We start from the raw sequence: 21439 nt of genomic DNA on the forward strand, positions 1-21439 counted from the left end.
AATCCTTCTATTCAAGCAAGATAGACAGGACACATGAAACTATTGGCTCATTACCTTTAAGTCTATCATGGGAAAGGTGAGAGTTATTGAGGAGTTTATAACTGGGTTATGAGTAATCAGGAAAGTAAGCACAGTTTTGTGAAAAAGAAATCATGTTGAAACAATTTATTATAGAATCCCTACAGTGTGGAAGCAGGTCATTCAGCCTTTCGAGTCCATACTGACCCTGCGAAGAACATCAGAATAGGGATGTTGGTTCATGTATACAGGTCACTGGTGAGACCATGCCTTGAGTTCAGTGCATATTTGTTCTCCTTATTTAAGGAAGAACACTTGAATGAAATGCAAAGAGGGGGCTTGACAAGGTTGATATGGAAATTACTGTCCTCCTGGTGGAATAATCCAGAAATACGGAACATTGTTTTAAAATTTGGAGGCTGACTCCCTTTTAGGTCAGAGATGAGTGGAATGTTTTGCTCTTGAAAAGGTTGAGACTTTCAGAAGGCAGGGGAGGTGTGGTCATTGAATTTTGTTTGTCGGAGTAAATCAGATTTTTGTTAAGTCAAGGAAATCAAAGGCTAATTGGGAGTCGATGGAAACCCAGAATTCAAAACATAAATAGATGAGCCAAAATCCTATTGAATGGCTGAGCAGGCTTGAGGTACTAAATGCCCTACTTCTGCTGGTGTTCCGTATTTTGCACCGACGACTGCAAATTCCTCTAGATCTCCATAGTAATTTCAATGTTGTAGAACAGAGGGGCATATACATAAAAGGTACAGACATCAATGTCAGATTTGGACAGGTGTTAGGCATACCACAGCTGGCCTTTGTATCTCAGGTTCGTTGCAAGTAAAGGCAGCCAGCGTCCTCAAACCGGCACCAAGTATTTAAATGCATTATGTATAAACATAACACAACTCAGCAGTTATTTTCCCGATTTTAAATCCCAATGTTGCAGTAGGTAAGCAAAGGTTCAGTGACTCTCCACAACTGGAAAGTGAATCTGGATCATTCTCATATAGCTCCAATAATAGTGGCAGAAGTGGGAGAAGTCAAGTGTCTACACACACATCACTATGCAGGTGGAACAGTAAAGGAGACAGGAATGGGGCTGAACATAAATATTCAAGACAATTACGTGAAAATATATTTGGAGACTATTATTTAGTTGATCAGTCTGAGACATTTCACAACACAAAAAATGGCAGCTGTCTGAAAGATCTATTCACATTAGAACCAATGACATAGAAAAGGAAAAGATTGAGATTCTGAAGGGAGATTACAGAGAATTAGGCAGGAATTTAAAAAGGAGGTCCTCGAGAGTAGTAATATCTGGATTACTCCCGGTGCTACGAGCTAGTGAGGGCAAGAATAGGAGGATAGAGCAGATGAATGCATGGCTGAGGAACTGGTGTACGGGAGAAGGATTCACATTTTTTGATAATTGGAAGATCTTTTGGGGTAGAAATGACATGTACAGGAAGGACGGATTGCAGCTAAATTGGAAGGGGACTAATATACTGGCTGGGAGATTTACTAGAGCTTTTCGGGAGATTTAAACTAGTAAAGGGGGTGGGAACCCAGGGAGATAGTCAGGAAAGATTATAATCTGAGACTGGTACAGTTGAGAACAAGGGCGAGTCGAACAGTCAGGGCAGGCAGGGACAAAGCAGACGAGATAGGACTGATAAATAAAACTGCATTTATGTCAATGCAAGAGGCCTAACAGGGAAGGCAGACAAACTCAGGGCATGGTTAGGAACATGGGAATTACAGAAACATGGCTCAGGGATGGAAAGGACTGGCACCTTAATGCACCAGGATGCAAATGCTACAGGAAGGATAGAAAGGGAGGCAAGAGAGGAGGGGGAATGGCATTTTTGATAAGGGAAAGCAATACAGGTGTACTTAGGGAGGATATTCCCAGAAATACATCCAGGGAAGTTATTTGCGTGGATCTGAGAAATAAGAAAGGGATGATCACCTTATTGGGATTGTATTATAGATCCCCTAATAGTCAGAGGGAATTTGAAAAACAAACTTAGAAGGAGATCTCAGTTATCTGCAAGAATAATAGGGCGATTATGGTAGGGGATTTTAACTTTCCAAATGTAGATTGGGACTGCTATAGTGTTAAGGGTTTAGATGTAGAGGAATTTGTTAAGTGTGTACAAGAAAATTTTCTGATTCAGTATGTGGATGTACCTACTTGAGAAGATGCAAAACTTGATCTACACTTGGGAAATAAGGCAGGGTAGGTGACTGAGGTGTCAGTGAGCACTTTGGGGCCAGCGACCATAATTCTATTCGTTTTAAAAAGTGATGGAAAAGGATAGACCAGATCTAAAAGTTGAAGTTCTAAATTGGAGCAAGGCCAATTTTGACGGTATCCGGCAAGAACTTTCAAAAGCTGATTGGGCACAGATGTTCGCAGGTAAAAGGACGGCTGGAAAATGGGAAGCCTTCAGAAATGAGATAACGAGTATCCAGAGAAAGTGTATTCCTGTTAGGGTGAAAGAAAAGGATGTGGGTATAGGGAATGCTGGATGACTAAAGAAATTGAGGGTTTGGTTAAGAAAAAGGAAGAAGCATATGTCAGGTGTAGACAGGAGAAACCGAGTGAATCCTTAGAAGAGTATAATGGCAGTAGACATATACTTAAGAGGGAAATCAGGAGGGCAAAAAGGGGACATGAGATAACTTTGGCAAATACATCAAGGACAAAAGGGTAACTAGAGAGAATAGGGCCCCTCAAAGATCAGCCAGGCGGCCTTTGTGTGGATCTGCAGGAAATGGGGCAGATACTAAATGAATATTTTGCATCAGTATTTACTGTGGAAAAGGACATGGAAGATATAGGGAAATAGATGGTGACATCTTGAAAAATGTTCATTTTACAGAGGAGGAAGTGCTGAATGTCTTGAAATGCATAAAAGTGGATAAATCCCCAGGACCTGATCAGGTATACCCGAGAACTCTGTGGGAAGCTAGGGAAGTGATTGCTGGGCTCCTTGCTGAGATATTTGTATCATCGATAGTCACAGGTGAGGTGCCGGAAGACTGGAGGTTGACTAACATGGCGTCACTGTTTAAGAAAGGTGGTAAGGACAAGCCAGGGAACTAGAGATCAGTGAGCCTGACCTCGGTGGTGGGCAAGAGGTTGGAGGGATCCTGAGGGACAGGATGTACATGTATTTGGAAAGGCAAGCTCTGATTCGGGATAGTCAAATGACTTTGTGCATGGGAAATCATGTCTCACAAACTTGATTGAGTTTTTTGAAGAAGTAACAAAGAGGATTTATGAGGGCAGAGTGATAGATATGATCAATACAGACTTCAGTAATGTGTTCAACAAGGTTCCCCATGGGAGACTGGTGAGCAAGGTTAGATCTCATGGAATACAGGGAGATATCACTATTTGGATACAAAACTGGCTCAAAGGTAGAAGACAGAGGGTAGTGGTGGACAGTTTTTTTCAGACTGGAGGTCTGTGACTAGTGGAGTACCACAAGGATCAGTGCTACTTTTCATCATTTATGCTCACATCCAAATCATTTATATAAGAGGTATAGTAAGTAAGTTTGCTGATGACATCAAAATCGGATGTGTAGTGGACAGCGAAGAAGGTTAAAGCTGAAAATGTGTTGTTGGAAAAGCGCAGAAGGTCAGGCAGCATCCAACGAGGAGAATCGACGTTTCGGGCATGAGCCCTTCTTCACATTTTCAGCTCTGATCTCCAGCATCTGCAGTCCTCACTTTCTCCTAGTGAAGAAGGTTACCTCAGATTACAATGGGATCTTTATCAGATAGGCCAATGGGCTGAGAAGTGACAGATGGAGTTTAACTCAGATAAATGCGAGGTGCTGCATTTTGGGAAAGCAAATCTTAGCAGGACTTATACACTTAATGGTAAGGTCCTAGGGAGTGTTGCTGAATGAAGAGACTGTGGAGTGCAGGTTCATAGCTCCTTGAAAGTGGAGTCGCAGATAGATAGGATAGTGAAAAAAGGCGTTTGGTATGCTTTCCTTTATTGGTCAGGGTATGGAGTACAGGGGTTGGGAGGTCATGTTGTGGCTGTACCGGACATTGGTTAGGCCACTGTTGGGAATATTGTATGCAATTCTGGTCTCCTTCCTATTGGAAAGATGTTGTGAAACTTGAAAGGGTTCAGAAAAGATTTACAAGGATGTTGCCAGGGTTGGAGGATTTGAGCTGTAGGGAGAGGCTGAAAGGCTGGGGCTGTTTTTCCTGGAGCGTTGGAGGCTGAAGCGTGACCTTAGAGGTTTATAAATTTTGAGGGACATGGATAGGATAAATAGACAAAGTCTTTTCCCTGGCTGGGGGAGTCCAGAACGAGAAGGTATAGGTTTAGGGTGTGAGGGGAAAGATATAAAAGAGATCAAAGAGACAACTTTTTCACTCAGACGGTGATATGTGTATGGAATGAGCTGCCAGAGGAAGTGGCGGAGTGCAACATTTAAAAAGCATTTGGATGGGTATATGAATAGAAAGGATTTCGAGGGATACGGGCCGGGTGCTGACAGGTGGGACTAGATTGGGTTGGTATATCTGGTCGGCATAGACGAGTTGGACCGAATGGTTTGTCTCCTTGCTGTACATCTCTGTGACTATGATTCTGCTATGTTCTTTTTAAAAATATTTATCAGTATCTTTTTCGATTATGTATCCAATAATATTTCTGGTGAGACACTCCATGTCCTAATAACATTCTGTATGTGAAGAAAGATCTTCACACACCCTCCTTCTTTCCTTTGGTAAAGATTTTACATTTGTATTGTCCAGTTAAATAACTCAGATCACTGGAAATAGTTTTTCAAAATATCTCAATCATAACTAAAATTTATTTTTAAAAACAGACCAAAAAGAGTAAATTTATCTTTAAAAGTTTTTCATCCTCGGTCTTGGTGAATCATTTACATATCCTCGCTACAACACCTAACATCCTTTGTGAATACAGTGCCCAAAACAGAACACAATGTATTAACTAGACTCCAAACAATGTTTTGATTATGTTTCATATGATATCTTACTGTTCAGACTCATGCCCCCATTAACAAAATCAAGTATTCCATATATTTTGTTTTAAAGCGCACAGTTTTAACCTATTCTCCTTTCTTTTGAGAGAGATAAATAGGAATTAAATCTCCATGCTTTTACATTCTTTTTAATGTCTGATCTCTCGGTACAGATATTTTGTCCTTATTCTTCTGCCAAAGATCTGTGAACTAATTTATCCACATTAAAAATTCAACCAACATAAAAAGCCCATTCCATCAATCTCCTCTAAGTCCATTACAGTCCTCTTCAGTTAGTCATAAATATTACTCTTCTGTTGTTTTATAAATTATATTAGTATCTCAAACACAAATCCAATGAATTCCTCAAATTAAATGGATTGCTTGAAATCACAAAAGAAGGTCATTTAGCCCCTTGATATTGTTCCATAATTCAAGTAAACCATGGGTGACCTAGATCCTGATAATGCAAGACATCTAATGTGGGATAAAACAAATGAAGATGATCTGCTTGATAACTCACCAGCTGGAATATCGAGTTCTACTCCGACCCAAATTCCAGTAGAGAAATCCACTGTGCCAACATATCGAATGGTTCCATTCTTGTCATTTCCAACCAATACACGTTCTCCCAACGTGATCCAACTTGGTAGAGGTTCACCCTGTTCTGCAGTTGCACTATCCTGAATATCTGCTAAATCTGAAAGGTTCCTTGAAACAGAGTTATCGGAGTTGGGGGCATTATCAAAGGCTTCCTCATGGTCAACTTCCTCACAATATAGTGTGTTCTCAGAGGTATTTGCTAATCTATTATCAAGTACAGTAGTCTGTGATTGATCATGTGTCATACTACAAGAATCCTCAGGAAGTTCTGAAACATCATTTACACATTTAACTGCAGAATGTTGCCATTTTTCATCAAGCTCTAGACTATCTACAGAAAGTCTATTCGAGTTATCAGAGGAACCTGTACTGCACATCATGAGTTCATCAGGTAGCTCAAGATCCTTTCTTTCTTCCTCAGCACCCTGAAAATCTGTGAAATCTTGACTGCTGAAAATATCTACATTCAGTGTTGAATTGAAAGAATCATCATCATCTCCCCCATCTTCGGACATGCTACCTTGTGGTTTTAATGTACAGGGCAATGAGTTTGATGAATACATATCTGGGAGTGTTCTGTAAACAAGTATGGATTTAGACTCAATAAACTGTTGCAATACTGAGGTTTCATTCACTAAGGCACTGTTTGTTGGGAATGACACATTCTTCCGTACGTCTTTTAAATCGGTGTTTTGTTCCTCAATTCCATCTTCCTTTTCAGAAGATCGTTTTACATTAGACAGACAAACTTGTGCCACAGTATCCCGAAGGTCAGAGTTTCGTGTCTGGTTACTAAGCTGGTCTGTGTTCTCAGTACCAGTAAATACCACATCAGAAAGTGTTGCATTAGAGGCACTGTGGGAGATGTAACCACTTGTCATACTGCTTGTAGTTGGACTGCGAGAAACCTCATTTTCAAGGAAGCGAGAGCTCAGGAGTTCTGGCTTAGATGAAAATAAATCTCTGTTCTCAAGGCTTGCATTGTACACATCGAAGTCTGCAAAATCTTCTGGAATGTAAGGTTGGAAACCATGAAAGCCTTGAGAGCTGCTGATTTTCTTGTTGAGATTCTCCACTTCATAGTCCTCCTCTTCCGAATCCTGCAGTAAGAATATTTGCGTAATGATCACATTTTAACTCATATTGAGAAAATGAGTATCACATTAGGTGAAGCAGCATACTGGTTCAGACACCACACTGGATTTTCTGGCTAATTTTTTAGAATTGCAGATTTTGTCCAATTAAAAGCCCTTTTCCTCAAAATGCTCTCATTTAATTTCTTTGAACAAGTCATGCTATTGTTCAATTAAAATTTAGAAATCTTCTGTCTGCTGAATGTTCTACATAGTATGGCCAAATATGTAGATCTGACTGGTAAAAGTTCAATTCATGGGGAATTGAAAAACATGCACAAGTTGAAAGTAGGAACACTGCAAAAATGTATTCTGCAATTTGTATCAGTGAATGTTCTGGTTAAAGGTTACTAAAATAAAGTTGAAAATCTGTAACTAATATTAGGTTACAGAACAGAACCAAAGTTTACAAAAGCCTATTTTATTCCATTTTGAGCCCTTAGTTCGATATTGCCAATCATACAGTATATTGCAACTTGTGTACAGCTTTGTTCAAGCAGTATCTAGTACTGCTTATTCCACAGTTTTGCAGAAGTTGTCCACTTTCATTGCATCAATTTCTGGTGAGTTTCTGAAATATGCTTTACCACCTTAACAAAATGTGTAAGGCAAATAATTCATCAAGATTTAATATCATGAGATGACTACTTTCCCATTATTTGGAAAATTAATGATAAGTTGAGACTAGGCATAATGAAAACTCTTAATTATACTGCCAAAATGAATTCTGATTTTCATCTTTATGCAAAAAAGGCTCTTTACTTTCAGAGAACTATCAATTTTTAATTTTAAAAAGTACTTAACTATACTTATATATAAATAATTTTATATCATATCAGGAACTCGGGTCTGACTTTTCACTTGAAAAAGATCTCCAAACAAAATTGAGGTCCCTTAGTATGCACTCAGTGTTCAGTAAGACAAAAGAATACCATAAAATAAAGGCAAACCTTAAATGGTACAAACTTTAGTCGTAAACCTATTCATCATGTCAAACATAGGTCAAGCAGGTAACGTAGAAACCCATGCCTAGTCTCTTCAACTAGCAAATCTTCCAAGTGGAAAGACACTGCACAATAAAAAATTGAAGTTCTGAAGTGCAGCAGATTCACAATCATGTGCTTCTAACCAATAATTTAGGAAGGGCATGAAGTTTACAATTGAAAATGAAGGGTAAAAGCGATGGCCCTTGACCAACATTTGACAATGTTTTAACTGTATAGGTATGTAACCCATGCACTAAAACAATTTTGGGAGGCAGCTCGGTTCAACAATTAATCTTAAAATGGTCAATCAGAAAAAAAAATCTCGAGATTAATTTTTTTCCAATGATATCACATAAGAGTGCTGGACCATTCCCACTTCAAATCTTGATTAATCATTCCACCATAATCACAACATTAAAATGTAAAGTGATGAAGAAATTAATTTCAAAGGTGAGGCTTTGTTTAAAAAATGTAGACTGCTTGTAAAATGATCATTAAAACCTAAATGTTCCGAGAGTTATTCACGTAGCGGGCTTAGAAAGCTGAGAAAAAGCCTACAAAATGTCAATAGTTCTCCACATTTAATTATTCATTGCATACTAAAAGATGACAATTTGCCCATGAACTCTTTTGAAGCAGTAGACAAAAAAGAGCAAGTTATTTTTCACATCAAAAACAATATACATTAATTAGGGTAGACCACAAAAGATTTCAAACTATAGCAATAAAGACAAGAAAAAGTCATAATTACTGGAAAACACAACATATTTGTGTGCCCAACAAAGACAGAATATATTCATATGGTGCTGGAATAGGAACTTGTTGAGGTGATCTTACTATTCTACTCTCAAGAGGACTGAGAAAACAGATATTTCCACTCGAGCCTCATGGTACTTAAAGATGTCCATCTCGAGAAAGTGCTCAGCATGAGCCAAGCTATTTTCAAAAGCACTAAAAATGCTGGGGAAATACTAACACAATTATTTACCTTTTGCAAAAACAGTATATGGAAGCATCAAGAATGATCAAATGCTTTTTCTATGATACTGATCACTGAAGCGATTCAAACCAATGCAGGGTGGCACTAAAAAATCCAGGCAAAATTAAAAATTTGAGTTGCATTCTGTAAAACAATAGTCAATCAATTTTGTGATGCTTAGTCCACAACCCACATGCTCTTCCTTTTTGGCCTACAATGGATTATTGAGGGAATAATTATCTATCCCATCATTATTTCATCCAAATTGTCTGACTTTGTCTCAGCTGAACTAGCACAAATCAATGAATCATGTTGGAAGATTTTTAGTCGGTTGGTTATGTTTTATTTCAAAAGTAAGATCAGTCTTTGATTAGGCATTTTGTATTTTCAATATCCAAAACAGATTTCCATTATTCAGAAGACTTGATTCAAAAAGAGAAATTGTTGAGTGAGGGGGAAAGTACTAGGACAGTGTACCTCCAGGAAATAAACTACACTGGAAAGGTAACTGATTAATTGTCACTGTTGCAAATCACCAGTACCTATGAACAAATGAAATAACGTCAGATTGCTGAAACTTAAGTTAAAATACACAATTACATCAGCTAATACTAGAACAGTCAAAGCTTGTTTCCTGGGGCATACGTGCAGAAATGACAGTGAATCTTCGGAAAAAGCACTGTATACAGAATACCGAACACTGCAATGTATTTGTATGTGCAATTTGCAATGAAACATAATATCAAAATAGCAAATATCATTAGCGAGTTTGGAGAAGATTTGTAGCTCAGGTTGAGGTTGAGATTCTGGATGTAGCCTCCAGATGAAGGCCTATTGAAGATGTTACCTAGTATGGTGACGAAATGTCTGAAAATGAACCCGCCAGCTCAGTGAGCAAACCTACATCCAGAGCAAATATCATATTTCATTGGTGATAATGACAAATTGTAATGAAATGAACCAATACAATAAACTTTTCTGCTCAAACATATGCAGCAATGGTAGCCTTAGAATCCCTGCAGTGTGGAAACAGGTTCTTCAGACCAGCAAGTCCACAGTGACCCACCTAAATCCATTTCCCTACCCTATCACCCTACATTTACCCCCTAACTAAATGCACCTAACCTATACATCCCTGAAAACTATGGGCAATGCAGCATGGTCAATTCGCCTAACATGCACATGTTTGGATTGTGGGAGGAAACCGGAGTACCCAGGCAGACACAGGGAGAATGTGCAAACTCCACAGAGACAAACAGTAGTCTGAGGCAGGAATTGAACCCGGGTCGTTGGCGTTGTGAGGCAGCAGTAGACTTCTTACAAATCACATGAAAATTGAATGACAGAAATCACAGATACAACAGAATGCTGATCCATATAGATGAAAAGATAACTGCAGACAGAAAAGGAATTGATCAACTTTATAGCACTGCTTAGAATTGCATCTTGAAAAATAACCTGTTTCAGACAGAAGGGTGTCTCACACACACACACAGTGCAGAGTAGAACTACTCAGCTAATCCTCAGTTTATGAACCCTAAATTATGAAGAAAGACATGATAATTGAACATTTCAACACAAAGACAAGGTTCAATATTATACAGGCATATCATGGGATCCAAGATGGCGGCGACCCAGCAAGACTGAGTCCACAGTGCTCTACCCAAAACTTGGGAAAAGTGGGCTATCCACCCCCACCACACTCACTAAACCATTTATAATAGTTGTTAACCTTAAATAGTTACCTATTAGTACATTTAAATAGTCTAATACTAGCTGGAAAATGAGTAAAGGGAAGGGAACAGGCGGCTCTAAGAAAGCAGGGACCCCTCCCCCACCCTCTCCCTCTTCAGCTGCAACAAAGGTGTCTTCAGCTACTTCAGGAGATTTACCAATGAAGATGAGCTTTGAGGAGATGTTTGCCAGGTGGGAGGCGAAGATTGATGCTTTTATCGATGAGTCTCGGCAGAGCAGAGAAGCACTATCAGCCGAGCTGCAGAAGCAGGGCAGAGACATTCAGGAATTGGGGTGCCGAGTCAGAGAGGTGGAGTCGAAGGCCGCAGCCTCAGAGACTGGGATAAAATCAACAGCCGACCACACCCGTTTTCTCGAGAATCGAGTCCAGAACCTAGAAAACCACATTGATGACCTCGAAAATCGATGTCGTAGAAAAAATATTCGGTTGTTGGGCCTGCCCGAACAGGAAGAGGGAGGTCAGCTAACAGCATTCTTAGAGCATTGGCTGCCACAACTTTTAAATCTGCATAATGGATCAGGCCGGGTAAGGGTAGAATGGGCCTACCGGGTCACAGTACGTGGGCCCGGCTCAACCCAGCACCCACGCCCGGTCCTGTTCCAGCTGCAGAGCTATAGGGAGAGGCAGATGCTCCTGGAAGCCTCAAGAAATCTGGGAAAAGATCCCCAAGCTATGACCCACAAAGGATCCAGGATCATGCTGTTCCAGGACTTCTCCCCAGCTTTGGTCCGAAAGAGGAAGGCATTCGATGAGGCGAAGAAGCATTTAAGGGACTTAAATATCCAGTACTCCTTACGATATCCAGCGACGCTACGCCTTAGCCACGAAGGATCCATATATAACTTCGGATCACCGGAGAAGGCTAAGGAATTCTTGGACTCTCTTAAATAAACTGTAAGAGATTGTGGACGCTGGTCTGCCTTTCCCATTATTTTGGTTTACATCCCTTCATCTTATCTTTCCCCCTATGTGTGTATGTATATATATATATGTTGGGGCGTTTGGTTAATGTTGATGGGGAGAGGTGGTTACCTTACTCTATTTTACTTCTGTTTTTAGGAGCGGGGTTGTTTTTCTTTCCCCTGTTATTTTGTGGTATTATATTTAAGTATTACATGTTGAGATTGTAATCTTATAGTTATATATGGTATTAATATTCCCAAATATATTTAGATGTGGGTGTGGGTGGGGGTGGGGTGTTCACTGTTAACTCTAGCTTTATATTATATTTGAATTCTCCTCATTTTATTGAGGAACACCTGGGTCAAGGGTGGGGCACTGGTTGGAAGAGGGTAAGATGGACTGTGGGAGAGGAAGTGACGCTCCCTGGGAACAAGGGAGAAAATCTCCAATTCGGAATGTTTTATATTTTTTATACTTAGAAAGAGTTTTTTGTTATATTGTTTTGAGTGTATCAGAGAATCTTTACTTTTGTAAATCTTGTATGCTCCATGCTCGGGATGTTCTAGATAGGGTTTCCCCTCCCGAGGGGTCTCGGATCTGTCCAGATGATTATGGCTGAACAGTCGGTTAAGTGGTGCACCTGGAATGTCAGGGGGAGTAATTCGCCAGTTAAAAGGAAGAAAATATTATCAAATCTTAAGGAGGAGAGAGTTGATATAGCTCTCCTACAGGAGACACACCTGTCGGATAAAGAACACTTAAAATTACGACAGGGCGGATTTGATCAGGCCTTTTTTTCCTCTTTTAATTCAAAAAGCAGGGGAGTCGTTATCCTTGTCCGGAAGAACTTCCCTTTGAAAATTCTAAATCAGATAAAAGACGAATCTGGACGATATATTTTGATTAAAGCCCTCATAAATGGAGAGGAATATGGGATCTTAAATGTATACTGCCCCCCGGCACACCCCTTTAAATTCATAACGGAAGCTTTTTCAAAACTGATGGCCTTTGGTGCCCGTCATACAATTATAGGGGGAGACTTTAATTGTATTATGGATCCGGAAATAGACAGGATTCCCAAGAGTGCCGCTGGAGTATCTCCCAGATCTAGACAACTGGCGGACCTGAATAAAGAATTAGGATTGGTAGATGTATGGAGATGTCTCCATTCACAGGGTAGAGATTTTTCTTTCTACTCTAATCCACATAAATGTCACACAAGAATTGATATGTTTTTTGCCCCATCGATTTTTCTAAACTCTATAGCAACCTGTAAAATAGGTACTATAGCAATCTCTGACCATGCCGCTGTATACATGGAAACTAAGGTAAAGAACAATGGGACATCTGCTCGGCATTGGCGTATGGACCCCTTCCTGATAAAAGATAGCAAATTTTTAAAGTACTTCTCCCAAGAACTTAAAACCTTTTTAGAAATTAATACTGGTACGGCTAGCAATCCGTCAATGATGTGGGAGACCATCAAAGCTTATGCACGAGGTTTGATCATCTCCTATTCAGCGACCCAGAGGAAAATGAAGGGAGAGCAACAGCGTCTGCTCGAAGCTCGCCTAAAAGCAGCCGAAACAGCATACGCTGATAGACCTTCTATCACAAAATTGCAGAGGATTACAGCTCTTAGGACAGCTTTAAACACCGCGCTTACTCAAACGGCTAAAAGGGAAATATTATTTGCGAAACAAAGATTATATGAATATGGCGACAAACCGGGTAGATACCTAGCATTTCTTGCAAAGAAAAAGAAAGCCCCTCAAACTATTCCGACCATCAAGGAAAGTACAGGTACCCTGACTCATGATCATAAAAAGATCAATGCGACCTTTAAAGAATTTTATTCTGAACTATATAGATCGCAGGATTGTGAAGATAGGATTAAGAGGATGCAGTCATTTTTAAAAAATTTGACCTTCCCGGGCCTGACTCCGGAACAGGTGTCGGCCCTAAATACCCCTTTAACAGTCCAAGAAATACTTGAGGCAATTAGGCAACTTCAGAGCGGAAAAGCACCGGGCCCGGATGGTTTTCAAGCTGAATTCTATAAAGAATTTACAGGAATATTGGTTGACCCACTTATGGATATGTATAATTTTGCGCATAGTCAGGTCTGTCTCCCGCCCACGCTGAAAGAAGCAAATATTTCTCTTATCCTCAAAAAAGGAAAAGACCTAGAAGATTGTGCATCTTACAGACCAATATCCTTACTAAATGTAGACTTTAAAATTCTCTCAAAAATGTTAGCACTAAGACTAGAAAGGGTACTGCCATATATTATAAAGGAGGACCAGACGGGATTTATTAAGGGCCGCAGATCATCCAATAATATCAGAAGGGTCTTGAATATGATCCAAGCCTGTCATCAGGGAAAGATACCAGGAGTAGTAATTTCATTGGATGCGGAAAAGGCATTTGATAGGGTTGAATGGTCATATTTATTTTACACATTGGAAAGGTTTGGCGTTGGACAGGTGTTTACCAAATGGGTTTCAACATTGTATAATGACCCCAAAGCAGCTGTTATTACTAATGGGTTAAGATCGGATGGCTTCAGTGTGGGTAGGGGCTGCCGTCAAGGATGTCCTCTCTCACCATTGTTGTTTACACTGATAATCGAACCATTAGCAGAAGCCATCCGGACTGATCCTAATATAACGGCCCCGAGGATTGGTACAGGTAAACACAAAATTACCCTCTATGCAGATGACGTTCTCTTATTCCTCAGTAATCCTTTAATGTCAGTGCCTCGTCTAATTCAAGTTATTAATACATTTAGTGCATTCTCAGGCTATAAAATTAATTTTTCAAAATCGGAAGCCATGCCAATGGGTGGTCTGGCTATGATACCCCACTTAATGGACGGATCCCCTTTTCCCTTCCGTTGGTCCCTGGAGGGCTTCTTATATTTAGGTATTTTTATCACGCCAGTATTTGATCAGCTGTATAGGGCTAATTTTGTACAATTAATGGAAAGGATAAGGCAGGACCTCCAGCGATGGAGAGACCTTCCGATTTCCTGGCTAGGGAGAATAGCATTAATTAAAATGAATGTTCTGCCCCGTCTCTTATATCCTATGAGAATGCTCCCGCTGATGCTGCCAAGGCTAGCCCTACGTAAATTATATGGCTGGTTGGGCTCCTTTATTTGGAACCATAGACGGCCCCTTATTAAGCTGAAGAAGCTACAGCTTCCACAGGCAAGGGGAGGACTGGACTTCCCAGACTTTAGGAAATATCAGTTAAGCTCCCTACTAAGTTACATAGCTGATTGGATTTCATCTGATCCACAATCAATTTGGCTGGATATCGAAGCCTCCCAAGTAAAATACCCACTTATTAACCTTTTATTTTCAGATAAGAGGAAAATCATTACAGACCACTGTAAAAATCCCATAATATTAAACACAATTAAGGCCTGGAATATAATGCGGCAAAATGAGGGTAACTCACATAAAACATCCCCCCATGCACCAATAGTAGGCGCATGGGGATTCCAACCGGGGATTACAGATGCCACCTTTAAACTCTGGAGATCCAGGGGCATCTCATGCTTAGGGGACCTATTTAAAGATGGGATCCTGATGTCCTTTGAGCAGCTGCGTCTGAAATTCGGAATACCTAATGGGGATCTCTTTCGATACTTCCAAGTTCGAGATTATATACAGAGGAAGACTACATTAATAGATAGTCTTTATAAATCAGACAGAGAACGTAATGTCTTACGACCAGCGGGGGCATCCTCCGTTAGTACTATATACCATTTGCTACATGATGGAGTCTCAGGAGACATGGATGACCTGCTTAAAACATGGGAGCAGGACTTGGGGCTAGAAATCTCTGAGGATATGTGGAATGACATTTGGGAAAATGCTAGAAGAATTGCTATCTGTAACAGAACTCAGGCTATCCAACTAAAGAGACTTCATAGGGCCCATATAGCTCCGGCTCGACTGGCAAAATTTAAGGCAGGAGCATCTCCAATGTGTCCTAAATGCAAAATAGAGGTGGGTACTCTTGTACATTGTTTGTGGACTTGTCAGAAAATCCACAGATACTGGACTAAAGTGGCAAATACCCTGACAGAAATTTTAGGAACGGAAATTAGGGTGGACCCTGTATCTCTCCTTTTGGGCTTTTCGAACCTCTCATCTCTGGATATGCATGGGAAGAGACTATTTTCTATTCTCTCTTTCTGTGCAAGGAAAAATATTTTGGTGAACTGGGTGGCTGAGGGCCCCCCTGGATTTTCAAATTGGCACAGATTAATTATGGAATATATCCCCCTTGACTTCCTCACAAATATGGTGCACCGAAAGACTGAATTATTTTATAAAATATGGCAGCCCTTTTTGAATTATATAAATGCAGATATTTCGGCTATCCTAACAAGGGCTTTTATTTAGTGAAGAATTCAGACCGGGCTGCTCCGGGGCCCCTTGGGAGAGGAATCCTACGCGAATACGGGTTTTATTATATTTGATGCTTATACATTCCGAGCATGTAAGAGACTTAGGTATACACTCTGGTTAGTTATAGGTTAGATTAGTAGAAAGTTGAGTTTTTTTTTCCTTTCTTTTTTCGTTTCTTTTTTTTCTTTTTTTGTTTTCTTTCTTTCTCTTTTCTTTGTTAAATTATGTCTATTGTATATATGATTTAATTGTACATCAATGTTTGTATTTGAGAGTTTTGTTTATTTTTGTAAATTTGCAAAAATGTTAAATTTCAATAAAAATATCTACAAAAAAAAAATACAGGCATATCATGAACAGAAAAGGTAAGTGTAATAATTCCTTAAATTAAATTGTTGGAGCATAATATAGGGGTCATAGGTTCAAACTAATGAAAGACAAACTATGAACTGATATATAATTCTTTTTTTCCCCAAAGAGTAAACAATGTGTGCCATGGACTTCTACATTCAATACTGGTGGTGACAACCTGAATTATTATAGAAACAACTGTTTAGTATAGTTAGGCAACTCAATATTTTTGGATGCACTCTTAAGATGGACAAAATGGTTTCTCTCATGCATTGTCTTGTGATGACTATAGATTATATAGATAATAGAGTTTGACTTAGCCTGCAGCAGAACACAACAGGCAAACTGAGTCAACTATTTACACAAGTACCTCCAAGTAGGTTTTAGAAACTAGGCATTTCTTGTACAAAACTGCCCACTACACCAATGCTTCCTGAAAGCCTTCAAGAAAAAAACGTGCTCAGGAAAACGACCAAAGCTAACATGCCCTCTCACCACCATAAAGGTAAGGAAACATTCGTTTCAGAGCTGAAAGGGGAGGTGCATTGTACAGCTAGGGCCTATAGTCCAGTATGGTTTATGAAGTGAAATTAAAGTCTAATATGAGGCATGAAACTACCATATTTTCCTTATTATTCTCTTTTTTTTAGTGACCTTCTCTGTTCTGAAAAGGATATTTTTAAATTAATATTTTTGAATAGTAACTTTTCAATCGCATTTAATTGCATTTCTCTATTAGCAGCTAATTTCAAACATATTAACAATGATAATATGCTCATTTCCTCCATTTATAAATAATGCATCTAATTTAAAAATAATAGATGACTCAAAATAGGGTATTTAGCCCCTAATTATGTTCAGATAAAATGAGACAAGAAAGAAACGAGAGAAGTCAAATCATGTTTACAAAATGCAGGATACCCTTGTGTTTCAAATAATTTATATGCTCAACAGTTTTGCAATTCACTTATTGCAATATTTTTATAAGTACATATTAGAAGAAAACAAATAGCTTGCCTGCAGAGCAGAGAGAACATTATAGCTGCATTCATAAATGCTTCAGCCATAATCCAAGTAAAAGGACCCTAATCCCATCACCAAGTATTAGGACTTTAATAAAAGGAAAACTTACAAATGTGTCCTCATTCTCGTTACCATTTTCAACTGATATGGGGATGACACTGGTTCCTGCGGACACAACACTGCTACTGCTATGTACCAGCATGCTTTTATCGTGAGGGGGAGACATGCTCTGTAATGGTCGAGACACACAATGGAAAAATGTCACACTGCTAATGACACATTAAACAAGACTACAAACATGCAGTTAGTCAATCACAGAACAAGACTATAGCTTCAACATCAAAGCAGTACAGAAGCTGTGGTGGTTTACAAACATTCAATTCATGCACAAAAAAATGCACCTTCATCATATGTAAGTGGTTGAGTTAAAATTATTTAACTAATGGCCTCTAAGAAATAAAATGAACCAAACTCAAGTGTCATCACTTATCAGCCATCTGTAATAGGTTTGGTGTGGTACTCTGCATACAATATAAATACAATATATTTTCATTCTCCATGCTGCTTAAAGGCACAATTACTTTATTCACATTAACCAATTAAAGCTATAGGAACATGCTATTTAATGTATTATTGCTGCAAACACAGCTCCCAATTGAAAGTGAATGAATGTTCAGACTTAACCTAATTAGTTCCAAAACAGATTACTTAATTCAGTCATCTGCATTCTTATCACATCATGACAGCATCTATGTTCAATGTAAAACTATATTTTATTCAGCAGCTACAACAATAATCATTTACTGGAACAAAGTCACAAAGCACTGTTATTACAAAGAGTTATATCTCAATTAGCAGTAAAACTTGGGCTTCTGAAAGTGTTATTTATCTTAAGCTAGTTGTCATGTCTCATGATGGAATAATCCCTTCACTTGATTGTGATTTTTGCTATATTAACAAATAAACAACATCTGTGGAGGTCCATTTGGTTCCTTCTAATTGGCAAGGATGCTGTGGATGCATGGTATTAAGTTTAAAAATCAGAAAAACAGCAAAATAATCAGGGAGACTTAACTACCTTTCATCACAGTACTCCTCACTCTTCATTTTATGGTTTGGTATCAATTTGAACTGAATGGCAGATTCTCCCAGAAACATTTCCACTGACCAGATGTAATGAAATTTGTTATGCATGCGCTACAATTTTACTTACAGACTCTAAAGGCAGCTAGCAGTAAGCTAGATGCGTTGGCAATCCAATACAATTGAAGAAATGCACAGTGCCATCATGCACCAGGAGAGCTGTTTTAATGTTAAGAATCTGAGAGGTGCATAACATTGAGCAAAAAACAGCAACACATTTGAAGACACAAGACCAGTTTGAGAGGATCTAACTACCCTTTGAGCTTTTATATTGTTCAACGCAACACTCATTTGTCCCAACCATTTAAATGAGAGAATGGAGGTAAATCATAAGAATGTGTGATTTTGTTTTGGTAATAAAGAGGAATGTGGAATTTATCAAGGCTTTTTTTTTTAACATTCTGGTTTGGATTCTGAACAGACATATTTTCCATTGCTCCCAGACACTTTACTTCTTCCTAAGAATGTATCTTGGGAAAAGTATTAATGATAGTCGTAACAAAAGTGGATATCTGATTATTGAATTGTTAGAACATTCTTTATCAAATGATAAATTTCCCAATTCCTACAGCCCGAAGTTCTAGTTTCCAAGCTAACACACTTATATACACGTTGTGGTGGTCAAAGCTACAAGTATAGTCATTCTACTGAAATAAAGTATTCAACAAAAACGTAGCAGGAGAAAGTGAAACAAAATGACTTAAAAAGAGTCATCTTTTGCAAATTTCATGGAAACAGATTAATATTTATTAACAAAAATAATGTCCTCATCATAGCAAGCTTATTGTAGAATGACCAACACCCAGAAAATTGTTCTTCATTTCAGAGGCTCGCATAATAAGGCTTAAGCTCTATCAACCACATTCCTGATTGTATTAAGCTCTATTTAGAAATTCCAACAATTGAGTTCCACTATATTAAAAGGATGTGCAATTTTGCTTATAGCTTTAACTATTACCTCATGCGCAAGGAGAGGTTTGGTTTCCAGAGGTTGCTTGCCTTTTCGTTCCTCTCTTACAGGCATAAGTGATTTCAGGAACTTAGGTGGCTGAGGAGAGAATGCTTTTAGTGGACTCAATGAATGAGGACTGTCTGGTGGAGCACCTATGAGTGAAGGAAACAAAAGGAACAAAACACCATGGAATTGGGTACATACGGACATAAATCACTAAATATGGCAGCACAGATCAAGTGCATACTCAAAGCATACAGCATCTTTGGTTTTATCAATAGGGATGTAGAATACAGGAGCAAGGAGGTTGTGTTAAATCTGAATAAGACATTAAATAGACCTCAGTTAGAACACGGTGTACAGTTCTAAGCATCCTACTTTAGGAAGGATGTGAAAGTATTAGAGAGAGTGTAGAAAAGGTTTATGAGAATGATTCCAGCTATAAGAAACTTCAACAAAGAAGACAGACTGGAGAAGTTGGAAGTTTTCAAAATCACAAGGGGGTGAGACAGAATAAATTGGGAGACACTGTTCTCATGTCTAAAAGGTTAAAGACTCCAAGGACATGGATATAAGCTGAGAAAGAACTATACATGTGCTCTGAGAAAATACTTTTTGACACAGCAAGTAATTCATATCTGAAACATGGCATCTGGAAAAGTGGTGGAGCCAGGTTCAATTGAGGCATTTGACATGGCACTGGATGATCATTTCATAGAAAAGATATTCAGGGAAAGGCTGGAAAATGGCACTAAGCCAAATAAAGCCAATGCATTCACCAATGTCTGAACATTCTTCTTCTGCACTTATTGAGATTTCATACTCCTGTCAACTGCAATTATAATTAGTAATTTTCTTTTGAGAAAACAAACTATTTTTAGATTTAAACATGATCACCTTGTTGGTGTATAAATATATTACTTCAATAGGCCATCAAGTTTTTCCACCCTTCGCCTCCATCACTTCTACCAGGTCAGACAGCTTCGCCTCTATTGATATTCAGAGTTTCTTTTAATTTTTTTTGGCAAAAGAGGAATGAATGAGAGGAAAGGAAGTGAGGGGATTAGGGAATAGAGTGACAAAAGTGAAATATTTGAAGCACAGATCGGAAGTATTCCAGGAAGCCTGACATGGTAGAAATTTAAAACAAAATTAATATATATTTGTAACATATCTATATATTAAAACTTGACCATGACCTAACCTATTAAATAGGGCATACATTTGTCTTATACATGTATAATTACTTGACTTTATTTTGTTAAAAACTAGATATACCTCCTGGGTCTTTCATTCTGCGTGGGGAGTCTTTAGGTAGGGTGTTGTACCAGGAATGTTCTTGAGTGTTGAACAAGCAGTCAGAAATATCATGATGACTTTCTGAACGACCCTAGCAGTATCATCAAGAAAAAAATAAATGGTTTATTGCATTTACAGGAACAATTAATCAATTATGTTTAGTTGTGTAGAATGGCTAGAAAAAAAGATGCACCACTATTAAAATCAAAGATGCTCCTTTAATGAACACAATTAATATTTTGACCTCAACAACTTTCTGTGGCAGAGAATTCCCTTTAGTTCCCTTACCTAAATTATTAATATATATTATGAATTGCTGGGGTCCAAACATTAATCCTGCAGTATCCACTAGTCACTGGCTGCCACTCTATTTCCTGCCTGCCAACTAGTTTTCTATCCATGTCAGTACACTACGCCCAGTGTCAAGTGCTTAAGATTTTACATACTAATCTCTCACTTGAGGCCTTATCAAAAGCTTTAAGAAACCACTTCAGCTGGCTCTCCCGTATCAACTCTATGAACTACTTCCTCGAGAAATTACAGTCAATTTATCAAGTATCATTTCCTTTTGCATGAACTCATGCTGACTTTCTGATTGTGTCACTGCTTTCCAAGTGTTTGACTGTTGCATCATGTATAATTAACTCTAGCATTTTCCAGTCCTACTGATGTCAGGTGAACTAGTCTATAATTTGTTTTCTGTCAACCTCTTTTTTTAAAATATACAGGGCTTATATTAGTTACCTCCAATTCATAGGAATTGTTCCAAAAGTCTATAGAAACTTGAAAGATGATCCCCAATACATATACTACTTCCAGGACCACGTCCTTAAGTACTCTGGAATGCA

The 21439-nt window shown here is 38.7% G+C and overlaps 1 protein-coding gene across 4 annotated transcripts in view; it reads right to left on the reverse strand.

Moving 5' to 3' along the window:
- The window catches only part of kif13a (kinesin family member 13A), a 332721-nt gene that overhangs the window by 3201 nt on the left and 308081 nt on the right, over nt 1–21439 (reverse strand). For 3 of the 4 annotated variants that reach the window (XM_060849815.1, XM_060849814.1, XM_060849813.1), the window contains 4 exons: nt 20571–20682; nt 19299–19444; nt 17307–17426; nt 5563–6742 (listed from right to left, as the gene is read on the reverse strand). In XM_060849815.1, the coding sequence (XP_060705798.1) occupies nt 5563–6742; nt 17307–17426; nt 19299–19444; nt 20571–20682 (1558 nt within the window). The remainder of the gene's footprint in view (nt 1–5562; nt 6743–17306; nt 17427–19298; nt 19445–20570; nt 20683–21439) is intronic. The other variant, XM_060849816.1, reaches the window with a different exon arrangement.

This window comes from Hemiscyllium ocellatum, chromosome 34 (genome assembly GCF_020745735.1).
Source record: "Hemiscyllium ocellatum isolate sHemOce1 chromosome 34, sHemOce1.pat.X.cur, whole genome shotgun sequence".
In the NCBI taxonomy this organism is placed as follows: Eukaryota; Metazoa; Chordata; class Chondrichthyes; order Orectolobiformes; family Hemiscylliidae; genus Hemiscyllium; species Hemiscyllium ocellatum.